This window comes from Emys orbicularis, chromosome 2, assembly GCF_028017835.1.
Source record: "Emys orbicularis isolate rEmyOrb1 chromosome 2, rEmyOrb1.hap1, whole genome shotgun sequence".
Classification (NCBI taxonomy): Eukaryota; Metazoa; Chordata; order Testudines; family Emydidae; genus Emys; species Emys orbicularis.
Window position 1 is genome coordinate 110,813,741 of NC_088684.1, and position 22,262 is coordinate 110,836,002.

The 22,262-nt window shown below is 41.3% G+C and overlaps 1 protein-coding gene across 3 annotated transcripts in view; it reads left to right on the top strand.

Annotated features, from left to right (window-relative positions):
* DEK (DEK proto-oncogene) overlaps positions 1-22,262 on the top strand; it is a 43,756-nt gene that overhangs the window by 14,326 nt on the left and 7,168 nt on the right. For all 3 annotated transcript variants that reach the window (XM_065398754.1, XM_065398756.1, XM_065398755.1), the window contains 3 exons: positions 8,537-8,631; positions 12,217-12,337; positions 16,466-16,654. In XM_065398754.1, coding sequence (XP_065254826.1) covers positions 8,537-8,631; positions 12,217-12,337; positions 16,466-16,654 — 405 coding nt within the window. The remainder of the gene's footprint in view (positions 1-8,536; positions 8,632-12,216; positions 12,338-16,465; positions 16,655-22,262) is intronic.

A 22,262-nucleotide genomic window follows, 5' to 3' on the forward strand; every position in this document is an offset into this window, starting at 1 on the left:
CTTCGGGAAAGCCTGCAAAGACCAGGGCCGTATGCCGCCATGCTCTGCAAGGCAATGATCCCGGAGTACTTGCTGATAGCCTGGTGCGGAAACGTTTCCTACTACGGAGGACACAATAAGGCCGCTCTCCCAAGGAACCTCATGCAAAGGCTTTCCAATTACCTCCAGGAGAGCTTCATGGAGATGTCCCATGAGGATTTCAGCTCTATCCCCGGACATATAGACCGAATTTTACTGTAGCTGCACTGCCAAGGACTAAACAGTAGAGCGCCTAGGGCAAACCAATCATGATAAACCGGACATTGTTAGATTTTTTTTGCAGTAGTTGCAGTGCCAAGGACTGAAACGTTAAGCACCTAGGGCAAACAAATCATGAAAAACACACTGTTAATATTAATGTTCTGTTCAAAATAAATGTTTACATGTTTAAAACACTTACCGACTGATCCTTCCCCTGATTCTGGGTCCGGGTTAACGCCTGGGGACGGTTGGTAGGGGATCTCTGTGAGGGTGATGAAGAGATCCTGACTGTCGGGGAAATCAGCGTTGTAAGCGCTGTCGACTGCCTCGTCCTCCTCATCTCCTTCCTCATCTTCCCCGTCCGCTAACATGTCCGAGGAACCGGCCGTCGACAATATCCCATCCTCAGAGTCCACGGTCACTGGTGGGGTAGTGGTGGCGGCCGCACCTAGGATGGAATGCAGTGCCTCGTAGAAATGGGATGTGTGGGGCTGGGATCCGGAGCGTCCGTTTGCCTCTTTGGTCTTCTGGTAGCCTTGTCTCAGCTCCTTGATTTTCACGCGGCACTGCGTTGCATCCCGGCTGTATCCTCTCTCTGTCATGGCTTTTGAGATCTTCTCGTAGATCTTCGCGTTCCGTCTTTTCGATCGCAGCTCGGAAAGCACGGACTTATCGCCCCACACAGCGATCAGATCCAAGACTTCCCGATCAGTCCATGCTGGGGCCCTCTTTCTATTCTGAGATTGCATGGCCATCTCTGCTGGAGAGCTCTGCATTGTTGCCAGTGCTGCTGAGCTCGCCACGATGTCCAAACAGGAAATGAGATTCAAACTGCCCAGACAGGAAAAGGAATTCAAATTTTCCCGGGGCTTTTCCTGTGTGGCTGGTCAGAGCATCCGAGCTCAGGCTGCTGTCCAGAGCGTCAACAGAGTGGTGCACTGTGGGATAGCTCCCGGAGCTATTACCGTCGATTTCCATCCACACCTAGCCTAATTCGACATGGCCATGTCGAATTTAGCGCTACTCCCCTCGTTGGGGAGAAGTACAGAAGTCGAATTTAAGAGACCTCTATGTCGAACTAAATAGCTTCGTTGTGTGGACGGGTGCAGAGTTAATTCGATTTAACGCTGCTAAATTCGACATAACCTCCTAGTGTAGACCAGGCCTCACAAACATAATTTTCAGTTTAGAGATGTAACGACTTAAATGTTATCCATACATATGTTTCACAAGTGATTATGATGACCAGTTGTTAAATGGCTCTTGGTAGAAACCTCATATGCCACCCTTTCGTGAATTATTATTCATATATCTGATCCGGGGGGGTCCCTATAAAACTGTGTGCATCCCCTGTGCCTTCTCCCAATTGGCATCAAGAGGTTCCTGGGTCATACTTCCCCATTGTTAATTGTGTTGAGTATCTGTTCACTGTTAACCTTGTTAGTGAAGACTGAAGCAAAATAGGCACTAAACACTTCAGCCTTCCTGATGTCATCGGTTAGCTCTCTTTCCCCAGTAAGTGGAGAACCTACGCTTTCTCTCATCTTTCTCTTGTTCCTAATGTATTCAAAGAAGCTTTTCCTGCTTTTTATGTGCCTTTCTAGGTATAACTCTTTGTGCCGTAGGCTTCCTGATTTTGTGCCTATATGTTTGCACTATTCTTTTGTACTCCCCCTTAGCAATTCATCCATGTTTCCACAAAGGATTCTTGTTTGATTTTTCAGGTTATTAAAGAGGGCCAATGGAGCCGTATTGACCTCTTACTATTCTTCCTCTCTTTCAGGGTGGATTTGATTTAAATCACTAGTCAGGAAGACTCAATTTAATCCTGGATTTCTACATAAAAGTGCATTCTTGTTGGTTGTTATAACCTTAATACATATTCTTTACAGCTGCGAGCTATATGTAGGTTTCATTTTTAGAAGGTACACACTATACATTTTTAAGTGATTTATTTTGAAAACTTTTCAGATTAGTTTTACAGCTATATCAGAAAATGAATGATTGTTTGGTTATTTCATTTACCAAAGGTAATTGAAGCAGCTATTTATGAAGTCATTGGGAGGTGAACTATCTCCGATTCAACAGATTAATCATTAATATTTGGAGGATTTTCTTGCCGTGCTGTATTAGGAGAAGAACATCACCAGACAGACATTTAAATTGTTTTATTTAACTAAAACAACAACATTATGTATTCTGGATTTTTTTCTTCAACAGCAAACATAATATTTTAACAAAACGAGCATATGAATTTTTGAATTTAGTTAAACATTCAAGTTTTTTTAAAATCAGATTTGTTTTTGTTAATTTGTTTTTAATTAAAATAGTTAATGAAATATTAAAAAAAAAAATTAAATAGACTGTCAGCCAGGTCAACGTGAGAAACTTAAAATATTGGCTTCTGCAGCTAACTCAGTCATCTTCACCTTCATTTTCCTGTTTGTTCATAATCTGGAAAAGGAAAAACAAGCTTTCCTGCTTTTTCAGGTCCCAAATGATTTCTCAGTTTGGAATGAATTAGTCCAAAGGAAGAAAATATTCTTTCCACACCGTCAGAAGAAGCTACTGCTGTTAAAAGTGAGATCATCACTTCACTAGTCTCTGAATCCAAGTGCTTAAGTGACTTCCACCAGTTCACTGGTGTGACTTTCTTTAAAACATCATCAGCAAACATATATTTCTTGAATGGTTCATCCTTAGCTCTGAAGTTTATTATAGTTGGCATTATGGAGGGATGATTGCTGGATGTCCATGTCATAGCCAACTCCTCTTCTTCAGCATTTAAGGTTTGACCCTGGTATCGAGTATTGAGAATATTTGCAAGAAAATGAGCTGGAGATAGTGCTTGTCCCATTTGTTTTTTTAATGCTTGTATTTTAACTCTGTCACTGCATATTTCTCTTTTTAAGTTCTCACTCAGGGCATGGCTACACTTGCAGATGTAGAGTGCTTTGAGTTAAACCAGCCTTCATAGAGTGCAGTAGGGAAAGCTCTGTAGTCTGTCCATATTGACAGCTGCCAGTGCACTGGCGTGGCCACATTAGCAGCTCTTGCAACGGCCATAGAGAGTAATGCATGCAGGTGGCTGCAACGTGCTTTTCAAATGGGGGGCTGGGGTGGAGTGTGACAGGGAGTGTGTTGTCTGTATGGTGGGAGAGAGAGAATGGGTTTTGGGGGGGGGGGGCTGAGAGCATGTCAGCATGCTGTCTTGTAAGTTCAGACAGCAGCAGACCCCCTTCCCCTCCCCCCCCCCGCCTCTCTTTCTCTCACAGAGCATTCCACAGTAATGGTTGCTTTGTCTCGGAGCAGATAAGCATGCCGGCTGTCAAACGGAGCTTTCAAAGGGCATATCCAAAACAATGACAAGAGTGGCCACTTGCCTTAAGGGGATTATGGGACGTTTCCAGAGGCTGATCAGAGCGCAGTAATGCAACACCTCATTCACACCGACGCTGGGGCGCTCCAGCGGGGACGCATTAAACGTTATTCCACTCGCTGAGATGGAGTACCAGGAGCACTCTACGTGCCTTGCCAGTGTGGACGGGTAGTGAGCTAGTGCGCCCAGGGCTCCTTTAATGTGCTGTAACTCGCAAGTGTAGCCAAGCCCTCAGTTACTTCCAAATTTCAACAGCATCAGCAATAAAACAGCTATTTCCCTGCATTTTGTTCAAGGCTACAGAAATAGGCTTCAGGGTACTCAGCATGTGTTCAACATTTCACTTAAGCCCAATGTTGAGAACTTTGACTGTGACAGTGCCATCTATTTTTTTTCACAATTTTGTTCACAAACTGTCATCCGATTAGGTCAGTTCTTGATATAGTGGTCAAAACAGTCCACTACTGAGTTCCATCGCATGTCTTGTGGGAAAGTTAGCTTGGTTCCTCCCACTTTTTTCAGAGCAGCGGCTGCAAAGTGGTTGTTACGGAAGTATTTTGCAATTTTAACAACTTTAGCCTTTATTTCTGGAACACTGAAGTCTTTGGCTAGGAGGTGCATCAAATGAGCACTGCAACCGTATGTTATTAGCTTGGGACTCTCTTCACTCCCTCCTAAATTTCTTCTAATCTTGGATACATTTGCAGCATTGTCCATGACCAAGCTGTATACTAGACATTTGAATTTTTGTTCACAGTTTGTGATAGCTTTTACTGCTACTTCTTGTAAGTATTCTGCTGTGTGTGTGTGTGCATTTCCTGATGTATCAGTTGTTTCTGTAAGGAAGACATTCCACACAAACACATGCAACAGGATCATTGTGGACATTGCTCCACCCATCAAGACTCAGGTTAACAATTTCACCCTCTAGACCTTTTGCACACTGCTCAATTTCTCTTTGATACACTTTATCCAGCAATTTACTTGCAACATCTGCTCTGTTGGGTGGACTGTATCCTGGTCTTAATGACTGAACCACGTTAATGAAGTGTGTGTTCTCAATCATACAGAAAGGACAGTTTGTTGAATAAACAAACTGGGCAATTTTTTCATCAATTACCTCTTTTTGTAATCTGCTGGTTCTTATCACAAACTTATCTAAGGTTGTTTCTAGATGATGGAGATTTTTTTTCTTTTTGCTACAAGTGATATACTGTGGCTATATGACATACATGATGTGACTGAAACACTATCATTGGCAGATAACTATGAAACTATAGAAAATGGTGATCTTGAAGGTGGATAGTCTTCAGAATCTTGTATGTTGAGGATGGATTCTTATCACAACTGCATCTAAAATGATAGTACCATAGAGTAACAACTATATTTTTTGCTCAAACATGAGAATTCAAGAATAGTCCAGAAAGAAGACAGGTAGTCCTTAAGAAAGAAGTATGAAATAAAAAAGTTTACCAACCTGAAGAGCCTGCATGTTCAGACATGTTCCTTTCATCATCGTTAACGCAGCTTCCTCCTGAGAAGGAACATTTCTCATGATGTTGTTTCATTCGAGCAACCAGGCCTTGCATTTCTTTGTTGCCCTGTTTGCATTTTGCACACATGCCTGTCTTACCCACAGGTAGAGGAACTTCATTAAAATATTCCCAAACTGGGTCTCTTTTATGGCCTGCTGCCATCATAGGTCTTCCCTTCCAGTGAGAGAATGGTATGGTAGATCTCAAATCCATGAAGGCTACACTCAGAAAGACCTCAAGACTTCTGGAATACGCTGCTCAAACAGTTTCACTTTTGTTTCTATTGCCTGTCCCTTCCTTCTCACATTTATTTCCAGACTTTTTCTCCTTGTCCAGATCTAATCTGCCCCCAACAATATTCTATTCATTGAACTTTTTGAAACTTTGCACTTTTAGAGAGAGGTAAGGGACTGACTGTGTACACAAATTTGCAGAGGGACAATAGGGTTGAGGTCTGTTATTTCTCACCTCTATATTTATTTATTTTATTTATTTAAAAGCATTTTTGCTGTTAAGCATGTTATCTCTGGAAACACAAATCCACAGTTTGAGAACTGCAAAACTAAGCATCTCTGGTATCTTCTAGACTGAGCACTGAGTCTCATTGGGTAGATAGAAAGATTAACCTAAATAATCTATACAGAAGCCCCTGGAACCCCATAAGATTGGGTCCCTAATCCATGAACTATTGGAACTCATTTACAAAACTTTTCTTAAACATTACATGACTATATTGTCTCATACTATAGAATTAGAATTTATAATCCCCATTCCAGGATGAGATATCTTTGAGTTATAATGTATCTACTATCTTTAGATCGGATTCTTTTGAGGAAAAAAACTATTTAAATTTAAAAAATCAGATTTTATTTTTATTTTTTTATCCACCCTGCTCTCTTTCTTTAGCACTGGAACAGTTGACAGTTTTGCATTTAATATGGTCTCCTGAAAAACTGCCAGCTCTCCTTATCTCTTAGATCTTCTTCCTACAGACCTTACCTACTAGTTCTCAGAGTTTGTTCAAGTCTGCTTTTCTGGAGTCCATTGTCCTTATTTTGCTGCTCTCACTCCTTCCTTTCCTTAGCCTCAGGAAATCTATCCTTTCATTATCACTTTCACCCAAATTACCTTCCAGCATCAGGCTTGCAACCTATTCCTCCCTGTTGGTCAGATTCAAGTCTAAAATTGCAGTTCCCCTGGTTACTTGGTCCACCTTCTGAGACCAGAAGTTGTCCCCAGTACATTACAAGAACTTATTGGCCATTTTGTGTTTTTTCTGTATTCCTTTTCCAAAAGGTCTCTGGGTAGTTAACGTTCCCTATTACTACCTAATCTTGTGTTTTGGATATTTCTGTTGTTTGTTCTAGAAATGCCTTGTCCAACTCCTCTTCCAGTTCTGAGGGTCTGCAGATGTCTACTATGATGTCACCTCTGTTTTTTCCTCATTTATCTTTACCCAGAGACTTTCAACTGGTTTGCCTCTCACCTTCTGGATATCAGAACAAGTATATCTATACTTGATGTATAATGCAACAGAACCTCTCTCTTTATCTGCCTGTTCTTCCTGAACAATACGTACCCCTCTATACTAATATTCCAATATGAGATTCATCCCACCAAATCTTTGTGATGGCAATTGAGTCATGATGGTTAAGTGAAAGTGTAGGTTGAGATGGTATCCTGTCAGTAATGGTATGTCTACATTTGAAGTGGGAGATCTGATTCCTAGCTCGCGTAGATGTACGCAAGCTAGCATGTTAAAAATATCAGTATAACCGCAATAGCAGAGGCAGCTGATCAGAATAGCCGCCCAAGTACGTATCCAGGAGGTCTGGATGGGTTTGTACTCAGGTGGCTACCACAAGCCACCGCCTGTGCTATCCTTGATGTACTGATCTTTAGCATGCTAGCTCAAGCAGAATCACACCACCCAGTCTGTAAAATGGTTGTACATTTTATGTGCATTGTACAATATGTAAATTGTACATGTATTCTTTCTGGGTAGTTGTCTAAGTGTGTGAGTGTAGAGTAGGGGTGGCCAACCTGAGCTTGAGAAGGAGGCAGAATTTACCAATGTACATTGCCAAAGAGCCACAGTAATCAGTCAGCAGCCTCCCCATCAGCTCCCTCCACCCCACTTCCAGCGCCTCCCACCCACCGGCAGACCTGCTGATCAGTGCCTCCCCCTCCCTCCCCGCACCTCCCGATCAGCTGTTTTGTGGTGTGCAGGAGGCTCGGGGTGGGGGGAGGAGCGAGGGCACAGCAGGCTCAGGAGAGGGCGCGGGAAGGGGTGGAGTGGGGGCTGGCTTGTGGCAGAGCCAGGGGTTGAGCAGTGAGCACCCCTCGGCACATTGGAAAGTTGGTGCCTGTAGCTCCAGCCCCGGAGTTGGTGCCTATACAAGGAGCTGCATATTAACTTCTGAAGAGCTGCATGTGGCTCCGGAGCCACAGGTTGGCCACCCCTGGTATAGATACACCAGGATCTAGAAACTCCTGAATATTATGGTGCCAAGGGCCAGTGTGTGTGCGCGCATATTGTGGCATTGCTCAAATAGGGCAGAGGTAAGGTGATATTAAAAAAAAAAAAAAAAAAAAAAAGGTAAAACAGCACAATCAAAACCAGTCTGTTCTTTACTTTTTATGCTGCTTACTCAACTTATGCAATAAACCAGACCAGCCAATTTCTGCCTCTTAGGCACTGGCAAAAGGCTGCAGATGTTGGGGGTGGAACCACTACATTAGTACTTCATAGAGCTGAAGGCCAGCAGTGACCATCAGACCCATCTCATCTGACCTCCTCTAACATAAGCCATAGCATAACTTGGGTTTTCACACCTCTGAGCGATGTAGTTATAGTGATATAAGTGTGTAGTGTAGACCTGGCCTGAGTACATTTCCCAGACCTGAAGAAGAGCTCTTTATAAGCTTGAAAGCTTGTCTCAGTAACGGGAGTTGGTCCAATAAAATATATTACCTTACCCACATTGTCTCAAATACACCTCTACCTCGATATAACGCTGTCCTCGGGAGCCAAAAAATCTTACCGCGTTATATTGAACTTGCTTTGATCCACCGGAGTGCACAGCGCCCCCCCCCCCCCCCCCCCCCGAGCACTGCTTTATCGCGTTATATCCGAACTCGGGTTATATCGGGTTGCGTTATATCGAGGTAGCGGTGTACATGAATACTCGAGTATTTTCATACATTTTACCACACTATACAATGGCTGATCATAATGTCCTAATTCTGTATTGCCTTTTTGAATGTAAGCATCTGAACAAACTTTCTCATATAGTAATAACAATTAGCTGAATAAACATTGCTGGATGTAATCTATTAAACTGTTTCCAATGAGACGTAATCAATGTGTTCTGTTTTTTAGGTTGCCTCACTAAAGAAGAACGTGGGTCAGTTCAGCGGGTTTCCATTTGAAAAAGGAAGTGATCAATATAAAAAAAAGGAAGAAATGTTAAAAAAGTAATGACTTCTATAACTACTTAATGTAGCTAAATCATGCTGGTTACTCTTATTTTCTAAGGTTTGCTCCAAGTAATCTACATTTTAGGATGAGGGATTGTTTTCTAGAGCTCTGCTTTTTGTCCTTGAGCTCAGCTTAAACAATTTGATTTCTTAATAGGTTCTAAATATTGTTTCAAATCACATTTAAATATTTCTAAAGAACTAGTTTAATTAGACATGCGCTCTTTAACTTCAGATGCAGGTTTAATCTTAATGGTGTAGGATTGTACTGGAAAGCAATTGCTGTTATGTATTGTAATTTTTTTCTAGAGATTAGAAAAAACATATTTAATGAAGTTTCAACACCAGAGTGGCTTGAACGTCATGTAGAAGGCTTTAAATAATTTCCTCTTGTATTTTATGTAATCTCTGGATGTTAGCAAATGTCTACCAAGAAGCAGAACTCCCATCTTAGTTTTCTGTAGCTCTGATCTTTCTTTTGCTAAACCACTTGTAAATGTTGGGTTTGGACAATGCAGCCCCCACATTTCTAGGTGTAGTTGGCCCCAGTGCTCTCCACTCCACCTAATTATTTCACGAGGAATGGCAAGACTGCTGTGGGTAGCATGTTGGTCTGACCAGTGAGAGACTCGGGTTTAATTCCCAAGGTTAAGCAAAATGCTTTGAGGGCAAGTATAACACCTATATTGTGCACTGGCCCTTATAGTTGAGCAAGGAACTCCTTTGGCTCCAAAGGGATCCCCATTCATCCTTCTGCGTCTTATTGAGGAAGCCCTTTTCAGGGCTAAAAAACATTTCTGATTATTTGCATATTTAATTGCAGCCTTATTCCTTTCAAATGTATGCCAAGACCTGAAAATATGTGCAAATAAGAACAGTAGCTGCATGTTTCTGCTGGAAATGTAACTGTAAAATGATTGATTTTTAGCACTTACATTTGTAATTAACTCCTCTGTTAAGAATGGGAGAAGTTCACACCTACTTTGTGCTGCTATTTCAGTCTGGCTTCAAATTCAAGACAATTTACTGACTTACATTTTGAAGTTAGTTCTGGTAAGTGGAAAGAGCAAGCAGACTTTTTAAATTGAAAGTTTTGCCCTTTACTTTCTTCAGTCTGCTGAAAATCAGTGGAAGGACTCCCATAACTTTGTAGAGTTTTGTTCTCTCTCTCTTTCTAGTTCCCTAGGACATGCAGTTTTCCAGGAGTTTCATTTTAAAAGTTAGTGCTTATCAAATATTCATAGACTTACATAACAAATCATGGCAAACTATCGAAAGATGAAAATCTTAATCTTTAACAGGTTGATTTGAAGAACATTTGCATTACCCTCGATATGCAAAATATTATAGGGTATACTTAAACACTTTTGCATATTCACACTCGTGACTAATATGAAAAGCAGTTGATGTATGTTTGATCTGCTGTGCTAATCCTCTTCAACAACATTTCCATGTTAATTCTTAAAATCCTCCTTCTCTGAAAAAGCAGTTGCACATGTGTTATTTTAGGTCCTAGTACATCTGATTATCTGCTTGCTTTACTGACAAGTTTTTACCCCCTTCAGCACTGAAGAGTCTATACAAATGTGTGGGGAAATTCTACTGTAGTATTAATTACATTCTGACTGCAGGACCAAACTCTGCCTTCTGTACACCTTTGCAACCTCACTGGTTTCAACAGGGTTGGACAAGCATAACCGAGTACAATGTTTGGTCTGCAGAATTTCTTATGGTGAAGAAGGGTAAAGCAAAGCAGAAAGAATGAGCTTGAGCTTCAAACAGAACATTGGGTTTGACAGTACGGGCAACTGGCATTTTTACTTAGAAGCTGAACTTGGTCTGGAAGGTACTGACACAAATGAGCATAGAATCCCTCAGTGACCTCTTCAACACTCTTCATAATACAGCTGCACTTTAATACTTACTGGCTTGCACCCTACCAAACATCATTACTTTATCCATAGAGACCTCTTCCAGTGCAGTATAAACACTTATATGTAATTCATAAGTAATGTGGAAGCTTTGCATTTAAAAAAACAGTGTTTACACTTATTCAGAATAATTTCATAGCAGACCATTTAAATCCATGTTGATGAAATATTTGGCGATATGTTGTTGAGGTTTTTGATCATATCACAAAAGGCTCTAACGTAATGCATACCAACAATAACATTGCTCATTGCCATAGAAGCCTTCATCAGTTTTCTAACTTTTGTGAGGCTAAAAAAATCAACACTAATGCAACAAGAAGTGTATTTAAGCCGTATCTACTCATGTTTTCCTTATCAGTACAGCATATCAACTAGAGAATTTAAGTCAACCCTTTCATAAATATACTTATCTTTAGCTCTGTATTGATAGCTTAGAACAGGGGTAGTCACTGGGCGGACCGGGGGCCAAATCCAAACCACCAGAGGCTTTTGAATGGACCAAAAAAATCTTATTTACTTGTTGTAGTTTTTTGTATTGTTTTCTCTGGAGTCTGGACCTTGATTATACCTTCACCAAAAAATTTGGACCCTGACAAAAAAATAGCTGTTGGGGCTACTACCAATATTTCTAAACCAGGGATAATCTAAATTCTTGGAATGCTGTCAGCATATGTGTATCTACTTACTATCTTGTCTGGTGGGTGAAGGATTTGGAATGAATGTTGCAAAGGTAGAAACAGACACTTTCTGTTGTCTCTCCCAATATGATCTAGCCATGATCTGTTCTTGGCTGTCATTCAAAACTCAGTAAGTATAGTGGGAAATAATACTGTTTTTCCTGTTACCTTAAGGACTTGGGGAGCCAAATTAAAGGGACCCTGTTAGATCTGAGCCGAGAATTTCTTTGAATCTCTCTTCCTTGGTTATTACTCTTCTCTTTGCTCATCTTGTACAATGGAGCTAGAACAATGAGTTTCACTTTCTGGTTATTTTGCATAAATATAGTTGCAATTTCTGGATAGAAAATTTCATTGACCACTATGTTTAAAAAAGGCAAAACATTTAGTTTCTGATCCTGCAAACCCTAAATTGTAACATGACACCCAGTTCTATTTTCTCTTTATCCAAAACTGCTGATAAAGTAGACAACGTGTTCCAGTGTCTACTGTATATTTGGGGCATGGATAACTACTAGATGGCTGAATGGAAAGGCAGGAGCAATCAGAAGAAATAGTAGAGGCATTTTTGGTGGGGCTTGCCTGCAAGGTGTTTTTTTTTTTTTTTTTTTTAAATAAGTCATGTTCATCAGACTTGTCCTGGAGTGGATAACTTCAAATCTGGAAAAAAAAGTTCTTTACATTGTAACTAGGGAGACTTTTCTGAGGGAACTGCTGCTTATATGTAGGTATATTTATATCCCACAGTATATAGCTCTGAGTTGGGTTTGGGGAAATTGTTGAGAAGGGAGACTTACTTTCATTGATTCTTGATGCTGACCTATGTATGTAACAGATAGGAGTACTTAAGTTGCCTACACTTGCATGTGTTTGTAGGATCAATGTCTAATCAAAAGTGTCTCAAACTCACAATACTTAAATGTTGACTTTTTTTTAATAACCTGTTAAGATAATTAAATTTTGTTTCTGTTCAGATTCAGGAATGCCATGTTGAAAAGTATCTGTGAGGTTCTTGATTTGGAAAGATCGGGAGTTAATAATGAACTGGTTACCAGAATCTTAAACTTCTTAATGCATCCAAAACCTTCAGGCAAGGTGAGGCACAATTTTATTATGCTTATTCGTTGTTATGATTCCAACTTGGGGTGGGATGTGGGCAGAAAAAAACAATGGGGACATACAAGGTTGCCTTATGCGGTATGCTCCTCCTCCTAAATGTGCTTGTGCTACCATAGCTAAAGAAGTGGGTGGCTCCTCGAAAGTGAATGTCTTTCTAAATCTGCTCCCACAGTGACTCAGTGTAGCTGACCATAGCAGATCACATGTATAGGGCTACAGGCTTAGGCAGAAGCCACAAGCTTCTGTTCTCTTTTCCCATCATGCTTGGCTAGGCTGCAAAAGCATATGTATCCAGCTCATGGAGTTACCATTGGACATCCCTACCCAAGCAGCATGTAGCCTTTTTGCTTTGAGGAACAGAAAGGGAGCTGTAAAATGTGAGCCAAAAAAAAAATAGAAATGAGGTGGGGGAAGGGAGGAAGATGAGAATGGACAGAAAAAGGGTGGCAACTGTATCAGGGAATGATGTGAGAGCTCGTTGAAGGTGGAAACACCCTTCAAACCATTCATCACAAAGCACGAGGGGAAGGGGGGATCACCAGATCACGGCTTTATTGGAACTGGAGTGTGTAACAATGCACTAAAACCAGCTGCACAAAATACTTTAATTAGGCTCCTGTTATTCCACCTTATTTTTTTTTTTTTAACCTAAGCAATACAGAAATAGTCAAAGGCTGTCATTGCTTATCAAAATTCCTTTTATCATAATTGCTACAAATGTGAAGTCTTACACAGAAGTGAATAAGGAATCTCTCTCTCTATGCTGCTTTTTTTTGTTTGAGAAGCAACCCAGATGGTTCCATTTCTGTCAACAGTTAACTTATTGAAGTGCTGTTCTATCCTGGAAAGTTATCTTCATTGGGGAGTTGATGTTTGTTTGTCAATAGTTTCCCACTCTTCTTCATAAACTGAGCAAATTAAACCTATCTTCTAATAGCTTCCAGACCTACAAGTCAGTTTAGGTTCTTTCCTTCTTGTGCATCATCTCCAGTAATAATAATAATTTAAAAAATCTGCTTTGAATTACTTTTGTGCAGTTACACTGAAGGCTTTTAAAAGAAACATGGAATCCCCCAATGCCATTTTCAAAGTTGCTTTTCCAGGGTAGAACCACACTAGAAGGGATTACAAATTAAATAAGGAGAGAATACTTGAGTGCCCCATACAGAGATATTTGTTATTTAAAGCAGAAAATATGGAGCTCTTCCTAATAAACTTTAAATGACCATGTTCGTAGTCTTCAAAGACAAGTGTCTTTTGACACATTGAAGAGGTTAATCTAAAATTAAGCAGATATCACTAAAATGTACTGTGTACTTTCAACCTCACAATGCTTAACTTTAGAGGTCTGCATATTAACGGGGATCAAAATTCTTCCCCTCCCCTGTTGACATCTTTCTACACACATAATCACCTGTTAAATGAGCTGGTTTGTGTCATTGTGTCGGCAGGCATTGTGAAGTTTGGTGTTCGTCTTAACAGTGAGAACAAAAATTCAACAATAATTGAAGTTGGGCTTTTGTAGAATTATGGCTGAGGAATTAAATTAACTTTGCCTCAGTTTGCAAGGGGAGGAATATGTATAGGTAAAATATGTATCTGGAGTTTTGTCCAACTTGAGGAACTTCCATTATATAGCCAACACATACTGCTGTTTGCATGTGATTCTACAATGTAGATCATTGGTTCTCAACCTTTCCAGACTACTGTACCCCTTTCAGGAGGCTGATTTGTCTTACATACCCCCAAGTTTCACCTTACTTAAAAGCTACTGGTTTACAAAATCAGACATAAAAATACAAAAGTGTCACAGCACACTATTACTGAAAAATTGCTTGCTTACTTATTTTTACTATATAATTATAAAATAAATCATGACCCCCAGGTTGAGAAACAATGATATAGAATGTAAAGCAGTACAAACAAGTCATTTTCTGTATGAAATTTTAGTTCGTACTGACTTCAGTAATGCTTTTCATGTAGCCTGTTGTAAAACTAGGCAAATATCTAGATGAGTTGATGTATCCCCTGGAAGACTTCAGCATACCCCCAGGGGTACACGTATCCCTAGTTGAGAAACACTAATGTAGATTATTGGATGGACATATTTGGAGAAACGTGTAGGTGGTAAAATAATTTACAGCAACACCCATCGAAGTAGCTTCACCAAACGTAAGCTCTAAAACTGTTCATGTTAGGCAGCAACAGTAATCCATTCTTACGGAATACAAATGTTTACCTAAACAGGGGTGGGCAAAGTTTTTGGCCTGAGGGCCACATCTGGGTAGAGAAATTGCATGCAGGGCCATGAATGTAGGGCTGGGGCAGGGGGTTGGGGTGCTGGAGGGGTGCGGTGTGCAGGAAGGGGCTTGGGGCAAGGGATTGGGACACAGGAGAGGTGCGGGGTGTTCAAGGGGGCTCAGGGCAGGGGGTTGGGGTGCAGGGAGGGATACGGGGTGCGGCAGGGGCTCAGGGCAGGGGGTTGGGGTGCAGGAGGAGTGCAGCAGGGGGCTTAGGGTTGGGATGCGAGAGTTTGGGGTGCAGTCTCCAGCCCGGCGCCGCTTACCTTGAGCGGCTCTGGGGTGGCAGTGGGGCTAAGGCAGGCTCCCTGCCTGCCCTGGCCTCGCGCTGCTCCCGGAAGCAGCCAGCACCATGTCCCTGTGGCCCCTGGGGGGGGACTCCGCGTGCTGCCCTCACCTGCGGGTACCTCCCCTGAAGCTCCAATTGGCTGCGGTTCCCCGTTCACAGCTCCCATTGTCTGGGAGCTGGGGGGGGCAATGCCTGCAAGTGAGGGCAGCACGTGGAGCCCTCTGCCCCTTCCCCCCCACCCCACCCCGCCCCCGGGGCCACAGAGATGTGGTGCTGGCCGCGGCGCATGGCCAGGGCAGGCAGGGAGCCTGCCTTAGCCCCGCGGCCCCACCGGGGTGGCAATCCCGTGGGCTGGATCCAAAGCCCTGATGGGCCGGATCCAGTCCGTGGGCCGTAGTTTGCCCACCCCAACCTAAACCTATCAGGCAAAGTTCTGTCTAAAAATGAGGATTACACAATGCTCTGAAAACTATTAAATGCTGACCAGACTGCCAGAGGGAGAATTGTACAATTAGGGGACCATCTACTGAAAATGTTCATCTCTGGTTCTCAAGAATCCTTATATGAGCACTTAAAGAGACAAGTCAGGTGAGGTGGTAATTTTGCATTGGACCAACTCCTGTTAGTGCGAGAGACAAGGTTTTGAGCTTACACAGAGCTCTTCTTCAAGTCTGGAAAATGTTGTCAGTGTCACAGTTAAATGCTGTCAGCAGAACGCTTACAGGGTTCTCTGTTATTTTTGTGACTCAAAGGGAGAGGCAGTCTTTAATGCCAATTCACAATAAAATACAGTACAGTATATACCTTTCTCATCTCCAGAATGAGCCAGTATGCTTGGTAATGTCTCTATTGGCAAGAAAAAGATGTCGCATTTTTTAATATGATTGGCGGAAAAAAAATAGGCCATAGCCATCTAGACATTTTAGTAGGGGTGGAGACTCTGAAAGAATCCAGGGTGCCCTTGTCAAAAATGTTTATATTTCTAAATAATGGAGCAATACTTAAGATTAAGAGTCTCAGCTTTTTAAATCTGAAAATTTAACTTGAGTCCATTTAACTCTAACTTGAGTCCATTTTTGAGATAATGGGTTGAAGTGATTGGAGGGCAAGATGTTCATCCACAATGAATGACAGTCTTTTTTGGGGGGGACAGGGAGAAAATAGACACAACAAACTATAAACTCAGTGTCCACCTGATTCCCCCAAACCACAGGCACCGACAACTATGTGGCTACAATTTTAATGTAATTGTGTTTCATTATGCTCTAAATTGTGGTTTTGTCATGAACTTAAATAAAACCAATCCCTTGAATTTTTTTTAGTGTAAACTGTTCACTTTAAAATGATGGTCCCTAGTAACGGGCATCTGGGGTTGCCAAAAGCACATCCTTTTATGGGTCAATGGTGGCTCTAGCTTTGCTTATTCTTGATTCATATGACTTGACAGAAATTGAAATTTAAAAAATTCGAATTAAATTTTATTACTTTTTTAACCCATACTTTTATCTTAAACAGCCATTGCCAAAGTCCAAAAAAACACCCAGCAAAGGCGGCAAAAAAGAACGCAGTAGCTCAGGAACTGCACGAAAAGCAAAACGCACCAAATGTCCTGAGATTTTGTCGGATGAATCTAGTAGTGAGGAGGAGGATGAAAAGAAAGAGAAGGCTGAATCTTCTGAAGAAGATAAAGAGAGTGAAGAGGAGGTAAATATAACAAAACTTCTTTTTCAAGAAAAAATGAATGAGTTTGTCTTGCTTAGTTTGTAACTAACTGGTTATATTGAAACCCCCTTCCGGTAATGTAGTGTTAGTGTTTTGGTGGTGGGTTTGTTTTTTTTAAGGTGGAAAGTAAGCTATAGTTAATTGAAAGGATTGCTTCCCATATGGACAACTTGAGACAAAAGTTCATAAGGTACTATATGTCAGGAAAAGCTGACTTCTTCCATTGTCAGAAATATGGTGTGATCCAAGAACTAAAACTTTGAGGGATGAAGAAACAGAAATCAGAGGACCTGGTTCTGATCTCAGATGCTTATGTGGGTCTTGTAAAATCGGTTGCTGCATGTGATGACTTTTTTTTTAACATCTCTAACAAGCAGTGTGGCCCAGGGTAGAAATTTAAGCATTGCCTTTCTTGTATCTCCTGGTGACGTTTCTAGTGGAAACACCATTGCTTTTTGACTGGGGATTACTGTTAGTGAGCTACAGTTGAAGTAAGCATTGTAGAATTCAGTAAGTAAAGTCACTCCTACCTATCTAGCATTGGTCTTGGGACATAAGTTCCCAGATTCTTGTGTAGTTCTGTAGTGATCCCTCAAATATTTATTAGTACAAAACTAAGCAACCTTAAATGGTTTTCTTCAAAATTTCAAAAGGTGATAGTCCCACTACACTCAATTTTCTACTCTTTTGTTTATTCTTTTCAGAACCTTAGTTTTCCATAAACATAATTGTTTTCTTCAAACACTAGCATTTTTCCTCATACATTCACAGCTTGAGCTTCCCCTCATCCCTTTCTTCCACCTATTCTCAGAAAAGGTACAAAATGTGGAATGGCAATACAAGCATCTTCACATTGACTCAACCCTACAGTATACCAGTGAAGAGACTTCAGGCTTTGTATCCTTTTGACATCTTGATTTCTTAGATGAGATCGTTTATTACCGGCAGTTATGGCTATGGGTTTTGTGATGTGGACACCAATTCACTAATTACAGGACTGAGACCAGCATTTCATATAAGCCACTGAACTACAGGGGATGATAAAACTTCAGCCACTACTGACCCAAATTTATGATTTACAAGTGTGGTAGGCCATATATTTGAATTGTCTGAGCTATGGAAGGTAGTTAATCATGAAAACTTTTTGTTGGAAGGCAAATTCATAAACTTCAAAATGAAAATGTCATAAAATGGCAAATGATATTCCACCACCATTCTCCATAAAACAAGATTGGAACCACACGTTCTTAATTCTTAACTTGCCATTTTTTTGGTGGTACTCCCAGCTGGTGAGTTGAGAGGGCTAGAGTATTAAAAGCTAATTTTATATTTTGTTCATCTGTTCACCAGTACAGTCTTTCTGCTGTGAGGAGAGGAATCTGGCTCTCTGTGGCAGGAGTCTTTAGAAATCCTTTTTATAGATTCATAGATTCTAGGACTGGAAGGGACCTCGAGAGGTCATCGAGTCCAGTCCCCTGCCCGCATGGCAGGACCAAATACTGTCTAGACCATCCCTGATAGACATTTCTCTAACCTACTCTTAAATATCTCCAGAGATGAAGTTTCCACAACCTCCCTAGGCAATTTATTCCAGTGTTTAACCACCCTGACAGTTAGGAACTTTTTCCTAATGTCCAACCTAGACCTCCCTTGCTGCAGTTTAAGCCCATTGCTTCTTGTTCTATCCTCAGAGGCTAAGGTGAACAAGTTTTCTCCCTCCTCCTTATGACACCCTTTTAGATACCTGAAAACTGCTATCATGTCCCCTCTCAGTCTTCTCTTTTCCAAACTAAACAAACCCAATTCTTTTAGCCTTCCTTCAAAGGTCATGTTCTCAAGACCTTTAATCATTCTTGTTGCTCTTCTCTGGACCCTTTCCAATTTCTCCACATCTTTCTTGAAATGCGGTGCCCAGAACTGGACACAATACTCCAGCTGAGGCCTAACCAGAGCAGAGCAGAGTAGAGTGTCCTGCTCACAACACACCTGTTAATACATCCCAGAATCATGTTTGCTTTTTTTGCAACAGCATCACACTGTTGACTCATATTTAGCTTGTGGTCCACTATAACCCCTAGATCCCTTTCTGCCGTACTCCTTCCTAGACAGTCTCTTCCCATTCTGTATGTGTGAAACTGATTTTTTCTTCCTAAGCGGAGCACTTTGCATTTGTCTTTGTTAAACTTCATCCTGTTTAACTCAGACCATTTCTCCAATTTGTCCAGATCATTTTGAATTATGACCCTGTCCTCCAAAGCAGTTGCAATCCCTCCCAGTTTGGTATCATCCGCAAACTTAATAAGCGTACTTTCTATGCCAATATCTAAGTCGTTAACGAAGATATTGAACAGAGCCGGTCCCAAAACAGACCCCTGCGGAACCCCACTCGTTATGCCTTTCCAGCAGGATTGGGAACCATTAATAACAACTCTCTGAGTACGGTTATCCAGCCAGTTATGCACCCACCTTATAGTAGCCCCATCTAAATTGTATTTGCCTAGTTTATCGATAAGAATATCATGCGAGACCGTATCAAATGCCTTACTAAAGTCTAGGTATACCACATCCACAGCTTCTCCCTTATCCACAAGACTCGTTATCCTATCAAAGAAAGCTATCAGATTGGTTTGACACGATTTGTTCTTTACAAATCCATGCTGGCTGTTCCCTATCACCTTACCACCTTCCAAGTGTTTGCAGATGATTTCCTTAATTACTTGCTCCATTATCTTCCCTGGCACAGAAGTTAAACTAACTGGTCTGTAGTTTCCTGGGTTGTTTTTATTTCCCTTTTTATAGATGGGCACTATATTTGCCCTTTTCCAGTCTTCTGGAATCTCTCCCGTCTCCCATGATTTTCCAAAGATAATAGCTAGAGGCTCAGATACCTCCTCTATTAGCTCCTTGAGTATTCTAGGATGCATTTCATCAGGCCCTGGTGACTTGCAGGCATCTAACTTTTCTAAGTGATTTTTAACTTGTTTTTTTTTTTTTTTTTTTTATCTGCTAAACCTACCCCCTTCCCATTAGCATTCACTACGTTAGGCATTCCTTCAGACTTCTCGGTGAAGACCGAAACAAAGAAGTCATTAAGCATCTCTGCCATTTCCAAGTTTCCTGTTACTGTTTCTCCCTCTTCACTAAGCAGTGGGCCTACCCTGTCTTTGGTCTTCCTCTTGCTTCTAATGTATTGATAAAAAGTCTTCTTGTTTCCCTTTATTCCTGTAGCTAGTTTGAGCTCATTTTGTGCCTTTGCCTTTCTAATCTTGCCCCTGCATTCCTGTGTTGTTTGCCTATATTCATCCTTTGTAATCTGTCCTAGTTTCCATTTTTTATATGACTCCTTTTTATTTTTTAGATCATGCAAGTTCTCGTGCTTAAGCCAAGGTCGTCTTTTGCCACATTTTCTATCTTTCCTAACCAGCGGAATAGCTTGCTTTTGGGCCCTTAATAGTGTCCCTTTGAAAAACTGCCAACTCTCCTCAGTTGTTTTTCCCCTCAGTCTTGATTCCCATTGGACCTTACCTATCAGCTCTGAGCTTACCAAAATCCGCCTTCCTGAAATCCATTGTCTCTATTTTGCTGTTCTCCCTTCTACCCTTCCTTAGAATTGCAAACTCTATGATTTCATGATCACTTTCACCCAAGCTGCCTTCTACTTTCAAATTCTCAACGAGTTCCTCCCTATTTGTTAAAATCAAGTCTAGAACAGCTTTCCCCCAGTAGCTTTTTCAACCTTCTGAAATAAAAAGTTGTCTGCAATGCAGTCCAAGAATTTGTTGGCTAGTCTGTGCCCCGCTGTGTTATTTTCCCAACATATATCCGGATAGTTGAAGTCCCCCATCACCACCAAATCTTGGGCTTTGGATGATTTTGTTAGTTGTTTAAAAAAAGCCTCATCCACCTCTTCCACCTGGTTAGGTGGCCTGTAGTAGACTCCTAGCATGACATCACCCTTGTTTTTTACCCCTTTTAGCCTAACCCAGAGACTCTCAACACTTCCGTCTCCTATGTCCATCTCTACCTCAGTCCAAGTGTGTACATTTTTAATATATAAGGCAACACCTCCTCCCTTTTCCCCGTCTATCCTTCCTGAGCAAGCTGTACCCATCCACACCAACATCCCAATCATGTATATTATCCCACCAAGTTTCAGTGATGCCAACAATGTCATAGTTGTATTTATTTATTAGCACTTCCAGTTCTTCCTGCTTATTACCCATACTTCTCGCATTTGTATATAGGCATCTAAGATACTGGTTTGATCTTTCCTCCCAGTTTTGTCCTGACCCTCCTTTCTCTCTGCCAATATAGCCCACACTCTCTCTCGTTTCCGACCCATCTCCCAGGTCTCCATGTTCCCCACTTACCTGTGGGCTTTGCTCACCTGTCCCCGTCGAACCTAGTTTAAAGCCCTCCTCACTAGGTCAGCCAGTTTGTGTCCAAATAGGGTCTTTCCCGTCCTCGAAAGGTGAACGCCATCTCTGCCTAGCAGTCCTTCCTCGAATAGCATCCCGTGGTCTAGGAAGCCAAAGCTTTTTCCGAGAGCTCAGCTGCCTATAAAAGATAGGTAAGCCCCACTCACCTCAGTTTTTTGCCTTTCTTCAAGAGGTAGGAGTTAAACCCTCTGTTCCTTCTGAGCTGTCAGGCAAAACCTGAAAACTTTTAGATGGCTGACACTCCTAAGGAGTGTTTATAGACCCACCTCCGAGGGATTATAATGTTAGAGAACTTCAAAGGAAACTTGATTAGCTCATGGAAAAACTACTCTGCTCTTAAAACATTCTACCTCTTATGCCCTGCACGGGCAACTCTCCTGATTGAGGGTCTTAAAAGAGAAGTTTCATCAAACCAAGGGCTTGTGTATATTTAAAATGCTGACGGGGGGTTCTCCTGTCAGCACAGGTAATCCACCTCCCCGACAGGCTGTCTACACTGGGGATTAGATCAGTGTAACTGGATTTTTCACACCCCTGAGCAATGTTATACCGACATACTTTCATAATGTAGACCAGACCCAAGTAAACTCGCTCAAGTTACCCCAAATTCCATGAGATTCAAACCAGAGTTGTCCAAACAGTGAGAAGTCAGACACTTAGTTTGATCTTCAAGTTGATTGTAAATTTTCACAAACAATCTATAGATGAATGAGGCTATAATGTATGAAGTTACTGAAAATAAATTGAAATGATGAACCTGCTTGGAATAGAAGCTTATTGACAACTGAAACTGGATGTCTCTCTAGCTCAGTTGTGGCAAAAGGTAGGAAAAAACTGCCTATATATTTAAAACAACAAAAAAAGTGGGTTGTTTTTTGTTTTTGCTGTGTGCTTAACAGCACAATAAAAACTAGCTAGATGGCCCTCATTTAGTTAGCTCAACAGAGAGCAGAATAGCCTAACTGTTGGAGTCATGGGTGAGGAGTGGTTGGGACAGATGCAGACACCTGCATGCTTCTCTTGATTGAGATTCCAAAAAGACAGCTTCTTAGAATTATCAGGATTCAAAGACAATTTCTAGAAAACAATCGAGATTCTGAGGAAAGAACACTCCAATACGTTATAAGGCAGACTGAGTTCCATTTAAACTT